The 17,705-nt window shown below is 42.7% G+C and overlaps 2 protein-coding genes across 11 annotated transcripts; one reads left to right on the top strand and one right to left on the bottom strand.

Annotated features, from left to right (window-relative positions):
* Positions 1–441: 441 nt before the first annotated feature.
* Positions 442–8,459, top strand: nup54 (nucleoporin 54). Of its 8 annotated transcripts, none has more exons than XM_076758194.1 (15): positions 442–514; positions 2,217–2,300; positions 2,463–2,627; positions 3,046–3,132; positions 3,710–3,868; positions 3,983–4,209; positions 4,305–4,492; positions 4,643–4,839; positions 4,951–5,005; positions 5,644–5,737; positions 6,310–6,417; positions 6,949–7,068; positions 7,612–7,722; positions 7,830–7,986; positions 8,108–8,459. In XM_076758194.1, exons 1-14 carry the CDS (start codon positions 472–474, stop codon positions 7,956–7,958), a joined length of 1,767 nt encoding a protein of 588 aa, XP_076614309.1. In that variant the 5' UTR covers positions 442–471; the 3' UTR covers positions 7,959–7,986; positions 8,108–8,459. The 8 variants fall into 8 exon arrangements, with proteins under 8 accessions (XP_076614309.1, XP_076614312.1, XP_076614307.1 ...); XM_076758195.1 differs by adding an exon at positions 1,018–1,125 and having other exon boundaries at positions 451–514; positions 2,463–2,498; positions 7,830–8,459; XM_076758190.1 differs by adding an exon at positions 1,018–1,125 and having other exon boundaries at positions 451–514; positions 7,830–8,459.
* A 387-nt stretch (positions 8,460–8,846) lies between these two features.
* On the bottom strand, positions 8,847–15,409 carry ppef2b (protein phosphatase with EF-hand domain 2b). 3 transcript variants are annotated; one of them, XM_076758189.1, is made up of 20 exons: positions 15,148–15,409; positions 14,997–15,067; positions 14,724–14,793; positions 14,601–14,618; positions 14,468–14,476; positions 14,250–14,377; positions 13,776–13,830; positions 13,475–13,650; positions 13,242–13,356; positions 13,093–13,139; positions 12,846–13,012; positions 12,667–12,703; positions 11,801–11,950; positions 11,325–11,678; positions 11,035–11,220; positions 10,729–10,871; positions 10,405–10,511; positions 10,131–10,294; positions 9,954–10,041; positions 8,847–9,461 (listed from the first exon to the last, which is right to left on the bottom strand). In XM_076758189.1, exons 3-20 carry the CDS (start codon positions 14,773–14,775, stop codon positions 9,277–9,279), a joined length of 2,181 nt encoding a protein of 726 aa, XP_076614304.1. In that variant the 5' UTR covers positions 14,776–14,793; positions 14,997–15,067; positions 15,148–15,409; the 3' UTR covers positions 8,847–9,276. The 3 variants fall into 3 exon arrangements, with proteins under 3 accessions (XP_076614304.1, XP_076614303.1, XP_076614302.1); XM_076758188.1 differs by having other exon boundaries at positions 14,997–15,064; XM_076758187.1 differs by lacking the exon at positions 14,997–15,067 and having other exon boundaries at positions 15,135–15,409.
* Positions 15,410–17,705: the final 2,296 nt, after the last annotated feature.

Below are 17,705 nucleotides of genomic sequence, written 5' to 3'. Positions count from 1 at the left end.
GATTCCACTACAGCATAAAATTCAATAAATAAATAATAGTGTCTGAAAGACCAGTACTACCCCAAAGTTTGCTTTTTCCAAATATATTTGGCATCTAAGATAGTTTTTATTTATTTATTCTGACACAACACTTCGTGGTTCAGTCACAAATTATGGGTCAAGGTTGGAGATCTTAGTTTGTCTCATGTTTCATGAATGAACATTTGATGTGCGGTCTTCTTTTATGAATAATATATTACCTATTATATATGTATTTGATATTTCCCCTAACGTAACCCAGCATTTGTAGCTGCATTTGTGACTTCGATTAAGTTATATTTCCGTGAGATGTTCAGAGTATTTTGTCTGATCGCTGTAGCAATAGCTGGCCATCTCTGACTCAGACTGTAGGTGGCGGTAATGCGCCGTTATGTTGAATGAGAACCGCTTCGCATCAACAGGCCGGAGAAGAAGAACCAGCTGACAGTCAACATGGCGTTCAGTTTTGGCGGCGCCACGAGCAACACAGCGGCAAGTAAGGACATTTTGATTTAATCTGGTAGCATTTTAATGAAACTGGAATATTCCACTTGCATATTGTCAAAATAACGTTATAGTGTGTATACCTTAGAAATAAATAATAAAGATCAACTGATAACGTACACCAAGCTTGTGTAACGTTAGCAGTCATGACGGTGGGTTCATCTACCGGCTAACGGCAAACATAATGTGAAAAGCTTTCTGTACCTGGGGCATGTAGCTTAGTTAGCTGTTCAGCCATATATGTTACAACTCGGTTTAATGTCAAGATAGGCAATGAACAGCGCTCACTTGCTAGTGACGATTCTCATTCATGCTAACGTTAGCTGTGTTGGCTAATGTATATGCTTCACACGTTAGTGCTCTCTGTAGCTAGCTCACGAACCGTCTTGACATAAATGAGGTTAACTAACGTTACAGCTTGTGAAACTCATTGTAGCTGTAACGTTACTGTAACTACACCCAACATCTCATAGCACTCTCTATGTTCTTGTGAAGACACGTCCGGGTTTTCATTCGGTTCATTTGGTCCCAAAACCACAGCATCAACAGCATTTGGCTTTGGTCCCGCAGCCACCACCACCACCGCCTCATCAGGATTCGGCAGTAAGTCCAGAGTGCTGATCCTCACTGAAGGGGGCATCTCTCCTCACTCCTGACCCACAGTAATCAGAGATGTGTTGTTGCTCAGAGTTATATGAGATGCTCCGATGCGTACCACTGGTTATCCCCGTTTGGGGCTGTCACATTCACCTGTGTGGGAGGAGTCTGTTGTGGTTTCACATGAGAGAAGCCTTCAAGGATGAGTATTAATAGGTTGTTTTGGCAAATGTTTGTCCCCGCTTTTGCACCTTTGATAAAGAGCAGCTGCTTCCCAGAGTGTTTCTATGTAAAGCATCCAGGATTGTCTCCCGCACAGTGGAAAAGACACTTGCAAACGGGACTAACCTCTTGTGTCCAAGTCTGTTTCTTCATGAGGTTTTCTCAGCACTGTCTGGGGTTAGGTTGTTGTTGGACACACAAATCAATAGGGAACATACTATACTAATACAGGACTGAAAGCTGAACTTATGTATGGCGAATATTTTTACACATAGTTTGCATAATGTGGTTTTGGCACCATTGTTATCCTTGTGGTTTGTCTGTTACATAATAATTTACACCAGTGGAGGATTCATAGAATGAATTATTCATTACCTTAGATACTACATAGATTAGTATCACTGTACAGCCTGTTACTGTTTTTGTACTAATATAAGTTCATATAAACAGATTAGTGTTTAATAAGACATATATGTTAGCTTTCTACAATAACTGTGTTGTGTGCTTTGTGCGAGCTGAGTAGCTTCAGTTATTCTGTTGTTATTAAACTCCACAAAGCATGAATGAAAACCTGAATATATTCTTTGCTGTTATTGGTCATCATAGTGAATCATAAAGACAAGTAGAATGAGCCCATGAATGTATTATCAGAGATAGATTACCTATAGTATTTGGAGTCACCATAGGTACTGTATGAAGAGCGACTGCTGCTTTCCATGTTTGATATTACTGTTTTGTTTATTCACTAAGAAAAGAGTAAAGTTATGAATGTACTTTGTGTTGAGTGTTTTTAGGTATCTTTGTTGTTCTGTCCGAATCTAATTATGTGCCAGTTTAACTGAATGCCTGTTTTGTGTCTCGTTTTTTCTTCATAGCTCTTACAGCCCCTGGTTTTGGGGCTGCCACCACCACTGCTGCTGCACCAGCCACAGGATTTAGTTTTGGCTCCACCAACACTGGTAAGATGCACGTGTTATGGATTTTTTTTTTTTGTCCTGTCTCTGTTAAGGTGCTTGAAGACTGTCTTTACAATTATTGAGCCTATACTGGGCCTGGCCTTTTGTCATTTAACTCCTCCGTGTCGTTCTCTCTTTTTCGCTGCCTGCCTCTGATGGCTGCAGGATTTGGGGGGCTGGGAGCTGGAAACACCACGGCTGGTGGGTTTAGTTTTGGGGGGTTTGGTTTAAATGCCAACCCAGCAGCAGTCAGCTTTAATGTGGGGTGCTTTGGTACAGCAACCACCACTGGCACTGTTTTCAATTTTGGTAATAGCCTGGCTAGCACAGGTAGATGACCTTTGTGATTGATTAATCAGTACAGTCTGTGTCTTTAAACACACATTTTCATCCATTTTCACATCTATGTGGTGCAGTGACTTTTCATCTCACATGCTGCTTTGTCTCATAAAATGTCATGCGTTGTTGTTTTCATTTGCATGAGGGGACAAAATGTTGAATTATGCACTCATCTCATTAGATTCTTGTAGAAGCCCAGTACATTTTCACCTTCTTTGTCAGATGGAAGAACAATGCTAAATGATGAATGAAACTATCCTTTTATTTATCTTAAAAGCTCAATCATGATTTTTCTCTAATAGTACCATCAGTGATTTCATCCTCTTTTATTTCCTCCATTTATCTATCCCTCACCTCTTTTTGTATCACGTCCCTTTTCTCATTTGTCATGATTTGCGTTGTTTCACAGGCACGTTTGGTGGATTTGGGACAACTACAACAACTGCCGCTGCACCAGGGTCCACTTTTAGCTTTGCTGCTCCTGCCAACACCACAGGTCAGCAATGTAGCTGCATTCAATCCTAACATAAAATATGAGTTTTCCCTTTTTGTTGCAATTTATGTGGATGTGCACGACATAAAATATGCATGCAGTACTGAGTGAAGGGCAAAAAATTCCCTTTTCAGGGGAGTACAGTGTTTCATTCTAGTTGTTTAAAATGCAGAGGTACAGTTATTTGTTTCATTAAAAAACAAACAAATACTTGAGGTGAGTCCTACAGGAAGCATAATGTAGACCGAAGTTAATGATTTAATGCCATTATGTTTTAGAAATGGTAAAAAATAGGTGGAAGATGAGGAAAAATGACAATCTATCAGTGTTCTAAACTTTACCCCTAAAACTGCGCCATTGCATACTGCTGCACACTCAGCTTTGTTTTGAAGTGCCGACAAACTGCTGCCACAAGATGTCTCACTCACTCTGTACTGTACACAAGTCCTTTCTGTCACTCCTGCAGTGATCCCTCCACAGAGCCAGCAGCATATATCACAAACACCGTAGACTTAACTGGCATTCAGTAGTGTTAATGTAGCTGATATTATCTGACTGTGTTTGCACATTCTTCTGTTAGGAGGCCTGTTTGGTAACACACAGAACAAAGCGTTTGGGTTCTCCTCTGGGCTTGGCGCTGGGACTGCTACTGGGACAACAGGATTTGGAACTGGATTAGGAGCGACTGGTCTGGGTGGGTTTGGAGGGTTTAATATCCAGCCAACTCAGCAGCAGCAAGGTGAGAGCTCATATTTCCAAAGAACAGTTTTAGTGTTTCCATGTGAAGATTGACAAATTGTGACCCGAACAAGATTGCAGAACATTGAAAGCGATGTTTGTCATTTGTTTTTAGGAGGTTTGTTCAGCCAGCAGGCTCAGCAGCCAGGTCAGACTCAGCCCACCCACCTTTACCAGCAGGTCACTGCTCTGTCAGCACCCACCCTGTTAGGAGATGAGCGTGACTCCATCTTAGCAAAATGGAACCAGCTCCAGGCGTACTGGGGGACTGGGAAGGGCTACTACAGCAACAACAACCCACCTGTTGACTTTACCCAGGAGAACCCATTCTGCAGGTTCAAGGTAATGGCGCATAGTTTGGTACACTGGTTGGAAGTGTTGTTAGCTTCATTTGAGTTGGACTATTAACTGGTAGTCATCTGTGTTTTGTTCCCTAGGCGGTGGGCTACAGCTGTGTCCCAGTGAGTAAGGATGAGGATGGTTTAGTGGTCTTGATTCTCATTAAAAAGGAAGCAGATGTGCGAGCTCAGCAGCAGCAGCTGGTAGAGTCCCTCCACAAGGTCCTGGGAAGCAACCAGACCCTCACTGTCAATGTAGAGGGTGTGAAGGCCCTGCCCAATGACCAGTAAGTTTAATACTACTACTACTACTACTACTACTACTACTACACACATGGTTTCCTAATGCCTCAAAAAGACTGTATCAGTCAGAACTTTTGTGATAGATAAACCACAAACCAATGTGGGGTCTTATTCATTTGTCTTCTGTCTCTCAGGACAGAGGTGATCGTTTACGTGGTGGAGCGTTCTCCGAATGGCACCTCAAAGCGGATCCCCGCCACCACACTCTTCAGTTATCTGGAGCAGGCCAACATCAAGGTCCAGCTCACACAGATTGGAGTGGTGATGACGGTCACGCGCACAGAGCTGTCTCCAGCACAGCTCAAACAGCTGCTGCAAAATGCACCCGCAGGTAAACGCAGGCATGCACGTTTGTGTCGTCCTCTGGATGAGCTCATCAGATTGTTGGCCCTAGATTTAATTGTCTTGAATTGTAACTGAGGATGTTGTCTCTTCTCATTAGGAGTGGACCCCATCATTTGGGAGCAAGCTAAGGTGGACAATCCTGACCCAGAGAAGTGAGTTGGTTAAGAGCATCTGTTCAAGACTGTCCATAACGGCTGATATCAGAGTAATGTGAAAAGGAGGAGAGCAGTTAGAAAAGATCCTCAAAACCTTCCAGTCTGAAAATGAATAGCATTTCTCCTCACTTACACTTACTGTACCAATGAGTACATCACCTCATGTTTTCAAATGAAGGTGTGTTTTCCATGGAACATCTACAGTATATTTTACAGCGAAAGGGAAATTCTGGTACTTTGGTATCATTCTCCTAATTGTCGCAAAAATGAGCTATGGGTCGTGCTGACTTTGCTTTCACCACGTCCATTATGGAGAGTTGGGAAACAAAATTCTGTAACAATGGTTGCTCAACCAGAGCTAAGACCACAGTTAGTGTCCTGAAGCCATATACCATAATTGGATTATAATGTGCAGCATTAAAGTTAAGTGTAACGCCTTTTATTTATTCGACCTATTTAGAAGTTTGACAAATGACTCAACAAAAGAATCAAGATGACTTGCATACAGTTTCCTGACCAATGTCTGTTGTGGCACCTCTTGTATCGGCTGTTTGTTTACAGAAAGTCAGTCAAAAACTGAACTGTCTGTGCTAAGGCATGTTGGCATTGAAGGTTTTTTGAATGTTTTTCTCCAGATTAATCCCAGTGCCCATGGTGGGGTTTAAGGAGCTGCTTCGCAGGCTACAGATCCAGGAACAGATGACCAAACAGCACCAGACCAGAGTGGATGTAAGTCTGTTACTGTTCTGTAAATGTAACAGAAAGACTCGCTGGACATGAACACAGTGCCTCTGATTATCGACAAAGGAATTTTGAAACAGATATTTGTGGTGTCAAGGACAGAGTACACAGATGTCCAATTCATGCTAGCTGCCAACAAGTTGCTTACAGCTGGAATTACTATTACAAACACAACTGGAAGTGGCAGTGGCAGGATATGGAGATGTTTTAGCGTCATTTTGGTTCATATGGCTTTGAATAAATTGCACCGGAAAAAAAATCCCTCTCATTTACTGTCATGTAAGAAATTTGTTGTTAAGCCTGGTTTGGATTTGATTTGCCAGTCACGGTGCATAGACAGAGGAAACATTTTTGTCAGAGTTAATTTCCAAACATACACATTTCTAAGTTGGGCTTACATCAAAAGCACTTCGCTGATATTACCATGAAATGCAGCATCTTGAGCTGTCCTTAGTATGCTGAGGTGTGGCGGTGTGGTGGTGATTGTTTCAGCTTGGTGCGGAGAAACACTGAACATGTTAAAGGTTGTCAGTCACTTACTCACTCGTATGGACTTGCAGATTATCTCCAGTGACATCAGTGAACTGCAGAAGAACCAGGCGACCACGGTGGCCAAGATCGCCCAATACAAGAGGAAGCTGATGGATCTGTCTCACAGGGTGCTGCAGGTAGCGGCCTCACCTTTCTACCTCTGTTCAGTGAAAACATGTTGTAGGTAGGGCTGCATGATCATTTCAGCATGGACATCACGATGTGCAGTAGTCACATTCCAGGAGACGTGATGCCAATTAAGCTGCCAAGTAACTGTTTTGCTGCTTGATACAAAAGAAAAACTTGCAAGGTTCTCATTTTCCATCACTAATCTACAAGAAAAGTCTGCCTGATATTACATAATTTAGTCTGAATAAGACTTCTTGGCTTATACGGCATATACTACATCGACCAGAAGCAGGCCACACTAAGGTTGGATGTTTTGACAGCATGTACCCTGCGACAGTAGATGTGTGTGCTCCATGTGTGAAAGGGCAACTCTGGACAATGTCCCGACGTGATTCTGCAGACTTTGTTCAGAGTTCACGTGTGAACACAGTTTCAGTGTCTCTGTCATATGTTCGAGGCGGGCAGTGCTTTGTCCTTTCTGCTCCAGTAGTTTTTGTCATGTTAATCTCTCTTCCTCATTGTCTCTATGTTCCTGGCAGGTGCTTATCAAACAGGAGATTCAGAGAAAAAGTGGTTATGCTATCCAAGTGGATGAGGAGCATCTGCGGGTGCAGCTGGACACCATTCAGTCTGAGCTCAATGCCCCCACACAGTTCAAGGTTAGTGTTTCAGCTGTAGGCATTACAAGTGTACGGTGGCTAATTTTTTCATTCACACTGCACGCGTACCAGACTTAAAATGAGGGTACAGAGTTAATTATCAAGGTGTTTATGATTTTTAAGTTATTTCAGTGGTCATTTTGGCAATTCCAGTTGCACAAATTTGGAATCCTATCAGGTAAAATTGCAATCCTTGTTAAAGGAAAGGTTAAAGTTAAAGGTGCCCTGAAGGGTAGACAAACAGGAACTATGCTTAAGTTCAGTGTTACTCACCAGAATGTTAGCAAGCAGTCCTCTTCTTTACTGCTTTTGAAGGCACATTGCTGTGTATCTTTGCGCATTAATGCCACCTGCAGATCAGTGGAATCATGTGACACCATTGGCAGGAATGAGTGTCACATCACCCACAAGACAAACAAAACTGGGACCCACTCAGAGAAACGGCCCCATAGAACTAATAGAGGTTTTTGGCTGCTGTTAGAGACCAAACCACTACTTAAGACAAAGTTTTTATTGGAGTGTTTGTGTTCTCTTTTCCTCCAGGGTCGGTTGAATGAATTAATGTCCCAAATCCGCATGCAAAATCACTTTGGGGCTGTGAGATCAGAAGAGCGCTACAGTGTTGATGCGGATCTTCTCAGAGAAATCAAACAGGTGAGGCAGCACATTCACACGCTTGTTTGAACGTCTGTGCTCTGTATTTGGACTTGCAGACCTCTGAATGCACAGACTTTTCACACTGGAACTCTTCTTACTTTCAGCACTTGAAACAGCAGCAGGATGGCTTAAGTCATTTGATCAGCGTCATCAAAGATGACCTGGAAGACATCAAGCTCATAGAGCACGGGCTGAGTGACAGTGGACACATGAGAGGAGGCCTCCTGAGCTGAGTCTGTCCAACCATCACACATAGATGCGGTATGCTCCGACTCTCAATGTCAGCCCTCTGAAATAGTGGCGTGCCTGTCATCCAGATGAGTCAACACATCCTTTTTGTCATGGTATTCGATTAATCTTAAGGCAGTCTCTTGTCTTTAAGATTCATCACAGGAGAGAATCTGAATTTAGAGCATTTACCCTCTTCACCACCATTTTGACGGGTTTATCAGGACTATGCCTCTCTATCTATCCCAACAAAACAATGACTGGTTAATCTGTGCCGTCTGGAGCGATATAGAGAGCTTCATGGAAAGACTCAACGTCGTCTAATAATAGCTGGCTTCCCTTACGTTCAATCAGATTATGGATATGGGACTATGAATGTGGCTGGCATGTAAACAAGTCACGGGATTACGTGTGTTGTCACTGAATACATTGTAAATACATCTTTGTATTCCTTTTTTAATGCTGTTGTTAAGATATTAATAAATTTCATGGAAATTGAAAACGAGTTCTCCATCACATCCCCCGTGTACGTGCTGTAAATGTAGGTATCCTGATATCTGTCACCACTGTCCATCTATACCCTGTCTTTGATCCGAGGACGTTACATACTGTTGCATTGCTGCGGTTATTGATGTGGGACATCTCACGTCCCCTGTGTTTACCGTCAGACGAGCCCTTTCCAACATCTCATCAAAGTAGGGCTTGAGTTGATAGGATTCATGTCCCGATTAAGCAGCTGCCACAGATTATATCCCCTCGTGCAGTCTAGTCACACAGTTTTTCCGAGCACAGTTGGAAGTGAAGTGGAAATAGTGACTCATGACTGACAAAACAAGGAAAAAGGATCCAAGCAAATATGTGTAACATACCGCTGACAGAGAACCAGTTTGTGGTTCTGATAATGATAATGCCTTTAATACTCATACATACTCTTTGATGCAGGACTTTAAGATAATACATACTGTTGTAATGCTCTCTGTCCCAGTCTGGACTTTCACATATGCAGTTGTACTCCTCAGCACTGGTAAACAGACTTCTTTAACTTCTCTGGGCCAAACATCGACATGAAAGCAAAGACAGCATCACATGTGGTTGATGTTTTTTTGTGCGTATCTAAACAGGAGGCAAGCAAGAGGTAGAAAAGATCTAGGCTGCTCATGGATAAACAATAACACACTCAATCAACCCATATATCAAATAGATGAGATACAACTACACAATTGATTTTCCACAGACATTTATGAAGAGGTGGACAATTCTATCCAAGACGGTTCTTGGTGGTCTCTATGCAGCAGATACAGCTACGGCTCCTGGTCCAGGCTCTCAGGCGTGTGCAGAGAGGTCCACCAGCCGGAAAGCCTCCATGAACTCATTGATATCGATGCTCCCGTCCTTGTTGAAGTCAATGCTCTGGGCCAGGTCCGCAATGGCCTTGTCGCTGATCTCCATTTTCAGATGAGAGCTCAGGAGTTTCCAGGTCTGACGAAACTCCTCGAAAGAGATCAAACCTTGAAGGAAACAAAGAGGAGGAGGATTTAGCTGTGCATTTGTCAAAGATGCAGTATAAAACAAATCTGTATTGGGTCTGATTTCTATGCGTTTTGTTGATTCAGCTGAAAGGATTTTAATGAAGAATATATTGAGATTATGTCCTACATTTATAGGAATACCTTCATCACTGCCTGTCAGATATAGAGATGTAATATTCTCACTTTCCATGCAGAGATTCGGGATTGCAACTCAATGCAAGGCAATCCATCAAATACAAATGGAGATATTTCACTGGATTAGTGCAGACTTTGGCCCGCTGCTGGAACCAGATAAAAAATCAGGGGATCACCAAAGTCAGGAGGATTCATCCTCTGGGGACCATGAATGTCCATTGCAACCCATTTTGTAGTTTTTAAGATACTCGATTCTGGATCAAAGCAGTGGATCGATAGTCCGGCATCGATAAAGCCACGCCACCAGCAAGACTGAAAATGGAGCTGCACACTGACCTGAGTGATCTGTGTCGATGATTCGGAAGATGGTTTCCAGGTTGGAGTGGTTTTTGTACATAGTCTCCAGAATGCTGTTATCTGAGATCTGAAGTGGAAGAGACAAATCCATCCAAGATTTTGAAGCTCTGTGCCTAATAAACATACAGACAAAACACACTGGTTGTACATGCTGACCTCCAGTTTGGGCTCAGTGATGGATAACTCCCTTATCCACTGCTGGTAGTCCACCATGCCAGACTGGGGGCTGCTGACAAGCTGAGGGCGCAGCACCCTCCAGGGCAGACCCAGCTTCAGCACTTTCTCTGTGGCACTGGCCCAGTGGCTTAGCGAGATCATCCCTGACACACAGACAGAAATGTACAGTTGAATTTATTCTTACTGAACTCTTTATGAACCATACTGATACACCGTCAACTGATGGTGATGGTGATGATCTGAGCCTTTCTACCTGTGTTGTTGGGATCACACTCCTGGAAGGCACTGATGAGATCTGACTTATGTACAAACAGTTGTTTCCTGAGAGTTTGCAGAGCTGATCTCTCTGTCCACCCGATACTGACGAAGAACATGTAGGAAAAACACAGTTTTACCTCGATTGAATCTTGGTGTAATCTAGTCTGTGAAATGTTTACTGCCATGTTTCCACAGTAGTCCAGAACTGACAAACCAAACCTTTTGTGTTTTTTGCACAGATGCCACTAAATCCTGTACACGGTCCTTTGAACGGTTCTTTGTTACCTTAAATTTCGTGCACCTTCATGCATGTCTGTACCTTTGTCTCAGGGTCAGCTCTCTGCTTGTCCTGCTGGCCTGGTACTGGATGAAGTGCGGGACCAGATCATGGCCCATTCTGATGTAGGCTCCTCTGTTGCTGCCCACTTCATAGTAGTTAGACGCTGAAAATATAGTCAGCACCTGGATGTGACAGAAGACCTTTAGTAGGTTTGCTGAGACTAATCGCTGTCAGATTAAAATGCTCAAAGGATAAGATTTGTCCCAGAGTCTACTTCTGTAGTCGTTTGGTGCATTTTTGCTGCTTTTCCTGCTTTTTTCAGTTTTCGTGTATTTTTGTGCTCACCATGCGGTCGTGACAGAACTCGTAGCCTTCCTGTTTGCACTCATGGGAGCGGATGAGGAGCTGGAGGTTGTGTCTTCCCAGCACTTCCTCAGTGACATCTGGCCCCCAGTAGCAGCCTCCGCCTCGCACCTCATTGGGAACGCAGCCATTTTGGGGCATTGGGTCACTCCACAACATGTCCACTATCTGGGTGGTCACGATTCAAATGTGTGCATTATGTACGTACTCAGTGTTGAATCATCTGCCAAAACAGAAACAACCACTGATCCGGTATCCTTCCCGTCACTTACCTGTTTCCACTCATGCTCATCTGTCTCCGTTGTTTCTCCAGACTCTGGGTCTGAGTCAGAGTCGGACTTTGTTAGCTCTCCGTAGGACTGGTCAAACCCAGCCAGTCTGCGCCTCCTTTTCAGCTCCTCCTCCAATGACCAGTTGAGTTGACTGCTCGTGGGCTGGCTGTGGAGCGAGCGGCGTTGGAGGTTGTACCTGAAAGCTGCCGCTGAACTTTGGTGAGTCAGAGAACGCACTCGACGCCGGCTTTCCACTGGTCCACCGGCCTCTCTATCCCTGTTGTTCATTGTCTGACTCTTACTGCCATTGGCTGCATGATGGGTCGGCTTGGGAGGCCTGAGAGCTGATACATACTGAACACGTTCAAAAACACACAGATTATATGCGTTTAACATTATGTTCATGATAATACTGAATTAGCCACCTGTAAAATACCTCAGATACACTTAATGTTGATGCTGAAGGCCTTTCTTACTTTGTGTCTGTCCATTCTGGTTATCGTGTCAAGGTCTGTTGTGTCAGAGATCCCACCGTGCACGATCAGCACCTTCTGATCAATCACTGTGGCCAGAGGCAGCCAACTGAAAATCTTCTGGAGAAGCTTTAGGATCTTCTTGCCATGCACCTGCACATCAAATCAAGCTTACAGTGATTTACATGACAGTTTACAGCTTATTTTACTAAGCTGGGCAATGATTAGCCATGCTAGCAGTGGGGGGAGTTGTGGGGTCCCAGACACTGAATCCTACTGACTTTGGCGATGCCCTGACTTTTCCTGCTTTCCGTTTGTCCAAAACTTCAGTTTATGATCACGTACCTGCAGCCTCAGCTGTACTTTGTGTTAAGAGCTAATTAGTAAGTTAGCATGCTACACTAAGGTGGTGAACATGGGAAACATTATACCTGCTGAGCATCAGCATGTTAGCATTCTAACATTAGCATCAACTCAAAGCTCGGCTGTGCCTAAGTATAGACTCACAGAGCTGCTAGCATGGACGCAGACTCTTAGAGAATAAATATCCTTTAACCCACAGTAATTTATTCCAGTTAATGAACACATACCACCCCCACACTGGGAGTCAGACATAGTGTATCAAAGTATTATATTTATTTGACAGGTGTAGGTATGATTAACTTTGCATAGTCTGTACTTTTACTGTTTCTACCTTAAGGCCATTTTCCTGATAATACAGATTTTCCTGAGTGATATTTTGGATGCAGAGCTTGTAATGGAGTATTTTTTAAATGGTGTTATTGCTACCTTTTCTAAAGCATCTAAATACTTCTTTCACCACTGAGATTAAGTTTGATTATATGATACTGAAAATACACAATACCTACCCTATATTTTCCCAAAACTTCTTTGGTGAAACCATATCTGGAGAACGCACACAGTGAATAGCAAGATTAGTTTACACATCAGCTGTAAGATAATCAGAACACTAAAACCAAGAAAACCTATAGGAAAAGCCACTGAATGGGAGTTTGGAAAGAGGAAAGCAGTGCTCACACTAGCGTACCTCAGGTTGATGATGTGGTCCTCGTGGTTCCCTCTGTTCAGATGGACATCGTTGGGGTAGACCAGCAGGAACCCGAACAGGATGAGCAGAATCTCTAAGGAGTTTTTCCCACGATCCACAAAGTCTCCATTGAAGACGTATGGCTTCTCAGAGGACGGCAAACCGTTCTGGACAGGTTGAGTTAAAGGTGTTGATTCAAATGAACATCCCTGTCTGACAATATGATGATTTATATGTGGTGGAATACCTTATAGAAGATCAACAGCAGATCTTCAAGGTGCCCGTGTAAATCTCCTGTGAAGGGATAAACGATGCATTGATAATTGCGACACTGTGAGTGCACACCGAATGCTTTAAGAGTGAAATGTGTGCCATATCAGGCCTGCTGATACGTACCACATATGGTAATCTCCTTGGTTTGGCAGGTGGAGACTTGATTGATATTTGGAAGAACTCTTAGAAGTCTCCAAGTCTCTCCAAGAAGGTGCAGAACATATCGAGCATGGAGCTGCTACTGGGAAAAAAACAAGTATGAATGAACTGACTGCCGAAAGACGAAGGCACCATTAGATGCTTGTGTCTGCTCTGAGTATCTGCCATGAGTTCGCTTAATGCGCCCGTGTACCTACTTGTTTGTGCTTGAAGGCCTCCACCAGCTTCGACACCCCACAGAAGGTCATGGGGAAGGTCAGATGGGGGCCACTGTAGCTGTCGGGTACCTCGATACTCTTGTAGCAGAAGTACCTCTCCCATTCTGTGTCCTGGCAGATTTCATTCTTACGAAAGATGTGAGATATTAAGTTTCCTATGAAAGGCAGAGAGGGGAAAGTGAGGGAGGTGGATCAGGGAAAACCACATTACATCTGTCAGTCCAGAGCAGGTGAGCTCAGATCAGATCACTGTCTGATGAAAGCTGAGAGTCAGTCTTACTCTCACTGCTGGCTGGGGTGAAGTGGTCCATCAGGAAGGCAAAAAAATTGTAGAGCTGCAGGAGGGAAAAGGAGAATTTGAACATTAAGGTTAATTTGCTAAAGATTAATGAACAAGACTAAGAATCCGCTCTGTGATGCTGAACGAAGGCACAGCGGTGCTCTGAGCTAACGTTAGCATGTTAGCACACGTTGACCATGGCGATGCAAGGATGTTGATGTTCACCAACATGTTAACTGTGTTCATTAGCTCTAAACAACGCACCGCTGAGGTTGTCGGGAATGTCGTTAGTGTTGCATATATTTATTCATAAATCAAAGTATTAGACAAATGGAAATTTTGACCTGATGGTGGCGCTATATGAGAAAGTTTGGGCCCGCTAAAGTTATTACACTTCATCCTCTGGGGACCGTGAATGTTTTTCAATAAAATCCAAAAATGTCAACCTCATGGTGGCGCTAGAGGAAACCTCACCTTGATCTGGTCTTGCTGTCCTGAATATTCAATAGACTGGAAGATGTTCCAGGTGCACCTGCGTCTCATCTCCAGCCGGGCGACATACTGACGGTACCAGCGCTGGATCAACACGGCCGCTCTGATCGCTGATGATTGGGAGACAAAAAGGAAGTAATCCTCCTCTTTCACTAACCAGACATCCACTCACTCTGTCAGAGCTGGGCTCAAAGACTTACCGGTAGCAGCTTCACGGAGAGCAGAAAAGTGAGCAGAGAGTGCAAAAGTTATCTAAGCAGTGTCACTGAGACTTTTGAGATGGTTTTGAACACAAGCTGTGGAGACGTGACGGAATAAAAATCACATGTTTACCTGGAACTGAGATGCTCACTGCAGAGACAAACAGAAATGACACTGACGTTAATAAAAAGGCCCATTTTTATGGAAACGTGAGAGTATGACTATTCACTATAATGATTTTGTTAAAGGCCACACCTCTGTCACATTTCTTCAGCTGGGGGGCTGATTTTCCCATGCCACATCCCATGACCCTTTGCTGTTTTCACTGTCAAACACAAAGATACTGTCACGTAAGAGTCGACAATATGTGACCTTATGTTTGAAGCAGACCTTTGTATACAGCACAACAACTTTTCCTTCTGCTGTCTATCTATTTGCCTATTTCACACCTATAAATTTGTTGGTAATAAATCCTAAACAACAACAAGATAAACAAATCTTCAGAGAAATAGTTCTTAGGACAATAACCTGTGGATAGAAGAAGCACTTCAGTCTTTTTGGCTGAAGGGCCTAATGGAAAGCAGATGTTACCAAACCTGCTGTAAAACAGAACAAACCACACCTCAATAAAAACAAAGCACCAGATTGGCCGAAAAGGAACCTTACCTGGCCACGTTACCTTTCTTTCATTTCCTTCCTTCACTTCTGCACATTGAAAGAAACCTTGTCATTTTTTTTTTTTTTGCTGTCACTCTTTAAGATGAAACGAAGCGCGTGTCATCTCTCTTGGACATTTCCATCTCCCAGGCACAGCAGCACGGGTTCCAGTGGGTGTAATGTTGTAATTGGACATCCCCTCTCTGAGGATACACAGTCTCAACCATCACACACACACACACACACAGACACACACACACACAGTGGCTGAAGGCTCGTGATTAGCCGAGCCAAGTGTCTTCGACAGGCCTTGTGATCACTTAAACAAAACAAGATGAAAGTGGATTAGGATTAAACCTTACTACAGCTGAGCATCCGCGCTGAATAAACAGATGATGCAATTGTTTGTGTTGGCCTCCACTCAGGACATGTGACCCAACTATTAACGTCAATACTCTCATAGAAAACATAAAAAGATACACATTTGGATTATTTTTTGATCAGTTTTCTGTTCTGGAAATACATGCAAATTAGTGCGCATTTAATCAGATAGTCCATCATTTGCATAGTTAAACACAACATTTTTTAATTGTCCTAATGTCAGCAATCAGCTGGGGAAGTTTCATGGCAATATCTATTTTGCCTGTTCACTTTTAGTGTCTTGTTTTCTGTCTAAAAACTAGAATTTAAAATGTAATTTTAAAGACCGTTTTTTTCTGATACTCTGAGCCAGAAATCTCCACTTCAGCAGCACTTACACACACCAAACGCTGCAGTTTGATTCTACATTCTGAGGGTTTTACAGAGGGGTTTGCTCGTATATCACTCTGATTTGTAAAGCATTATTCAACTAGCATTTTATTGCTAAATGCAGCAACAATGTATTTTTAATGTCTTTTTTATGTTATTGTCTGGTTTATGGAGTGATAAAAAGAGATTCCCTCTGCAAAAACCTTTGATTCTAACGTGTTAACAAAATGAAACAAGAAGTTTGAACCTGCCTTTATCCAATGTTCAGATTTATTTTCTGGACATTTATGCAAAATGCTGCACATTTAATTAGACTCAGTTTGAAAAATCTCAGTAATCCACTGGGAAAATTTCACGGTGATATTTTTACGCAATTCACCTGAAGTGACTTTGGAAACAGCTGCAGTTCTGCTTATGAAATCTGAAAATTACAATGATGATAATGACGATGTTAGGAAAACTACATTGTCACAGTTAGCGTGCTATCTGTCTGCAGTGATCATGTTCACGTCTTGTTGTGCGTGTATTCTTCCCACAGGTGAATTCATGTTAACGTAGCTTCTGAATCTTGCTACTTTAAATCCTGCTACATTTTTAGAACATGTCAGATTAAGAAGTGTTGAAAGGTAAAATCCTGTCTGTGTGTTGTGCTGTCTGCTGGCGGAACATCTGCATCTCGCATCCTCCACGGTGCTTCGTCTCTGTATAAAGACTCTTTGTGATCCCAGACAGGTCCAGCTGTCGATAGCGTGACTCCCAGCGGCACTACAAGGAAGTGGTGGGAGACGTCTGATGCTCAAGGACTCGTCCATGCATGATTACAGGAGGTTAAAAGCTGCAGTATCACACAGTGACCTCATGTATGTGTGCATGTGTTTAAAGGATATGCCTGACAATAATATCTATTGTTGTTCATTTCAGCAAATCCCACGAAAAGACCAAAACCGACAATTATATCTATGATATCAGCACTGACAATATTTATTGGCAGAATAATTTAATTCTGTAAGAAATTTAGAACCACCAGAGTTATCCTCTTATGTCTACATGCGCATGCTGAAACAATTGTCATTTCAAGTGTTCCAGCACTGAGAGGTTGAGACCTGATGATAAGTTAAGACCTGATATTGAGATCTTGGTGGCATGTTGCAATATTGTTGAGACCTGCAGAACATCTTACACAAGATCACATCACATGTTTGTGTTTGGATGTCCAGATAGGCTGTTACAGGCTGTCAGTGGAGGAGGATGTATTCAGGTCCTTAATGAAGAAGAGCAGTGATACCACACCGTGATAAAATCCCATTATACTCAATTCAAAATCCTACTTTGGTAAAAGGACGAAAGTATCATCAACAAAATATCAAAGGTAAAAATACTCAAACAGAAAACTGACTGATTTATTATTATATACTACATTGATAAATTGTTAATACTGTGTGTGAGGACTGTCAAAAGTCAGTAAGTTCACGACACATGCTTTGATATTTGACATATCGTCTTAATGTGTAAAATGATTAAGAGCTCTTTTTCTAATGATTAATGAGTAATGAAGTAGTAGAAAGTAATGAATTACTCCGCCACTCTAACCTCCCCTTCACAATCATCCTGTCATTTTGTATTGGATGAATTAAACTTTGCAAGTCTTGTATCAGCTTGTACCAAGAATCCCTGCAGCACTGTTGATGAATTATGGTTTGATATAGACTGCAGCAGATTAACTGTGTAATTTGGGCTACATGGGAAAGTTCTCTGTGACCCAGTTTAGGCCCCAGTGAGGACTCAGAGGAGAGGGCACCTGAGGACTCCAAGTTAGCATTCCTTGCATGC

Source organism: Chaetodon auriga, chromosome 19 (genome assembly GCF_051107435.1).
Source record: "Chaetodon auriga isolate fChaAug3 chromosome 19, fChaAug3.hap1, whole genome shotgun sequence".
In the NCBI taxonomy this organism is placed as follows: domain Eukaryota; kingdom Metazoa; phylum Chordata; class Actinopteri; order Chaetodontiformes; family Chaetodontidae; genus Chaetodon; species Chaetodon auriga.
This window is presented reverse-complemented; position numbering and strand designations above follow the sequence as displayed.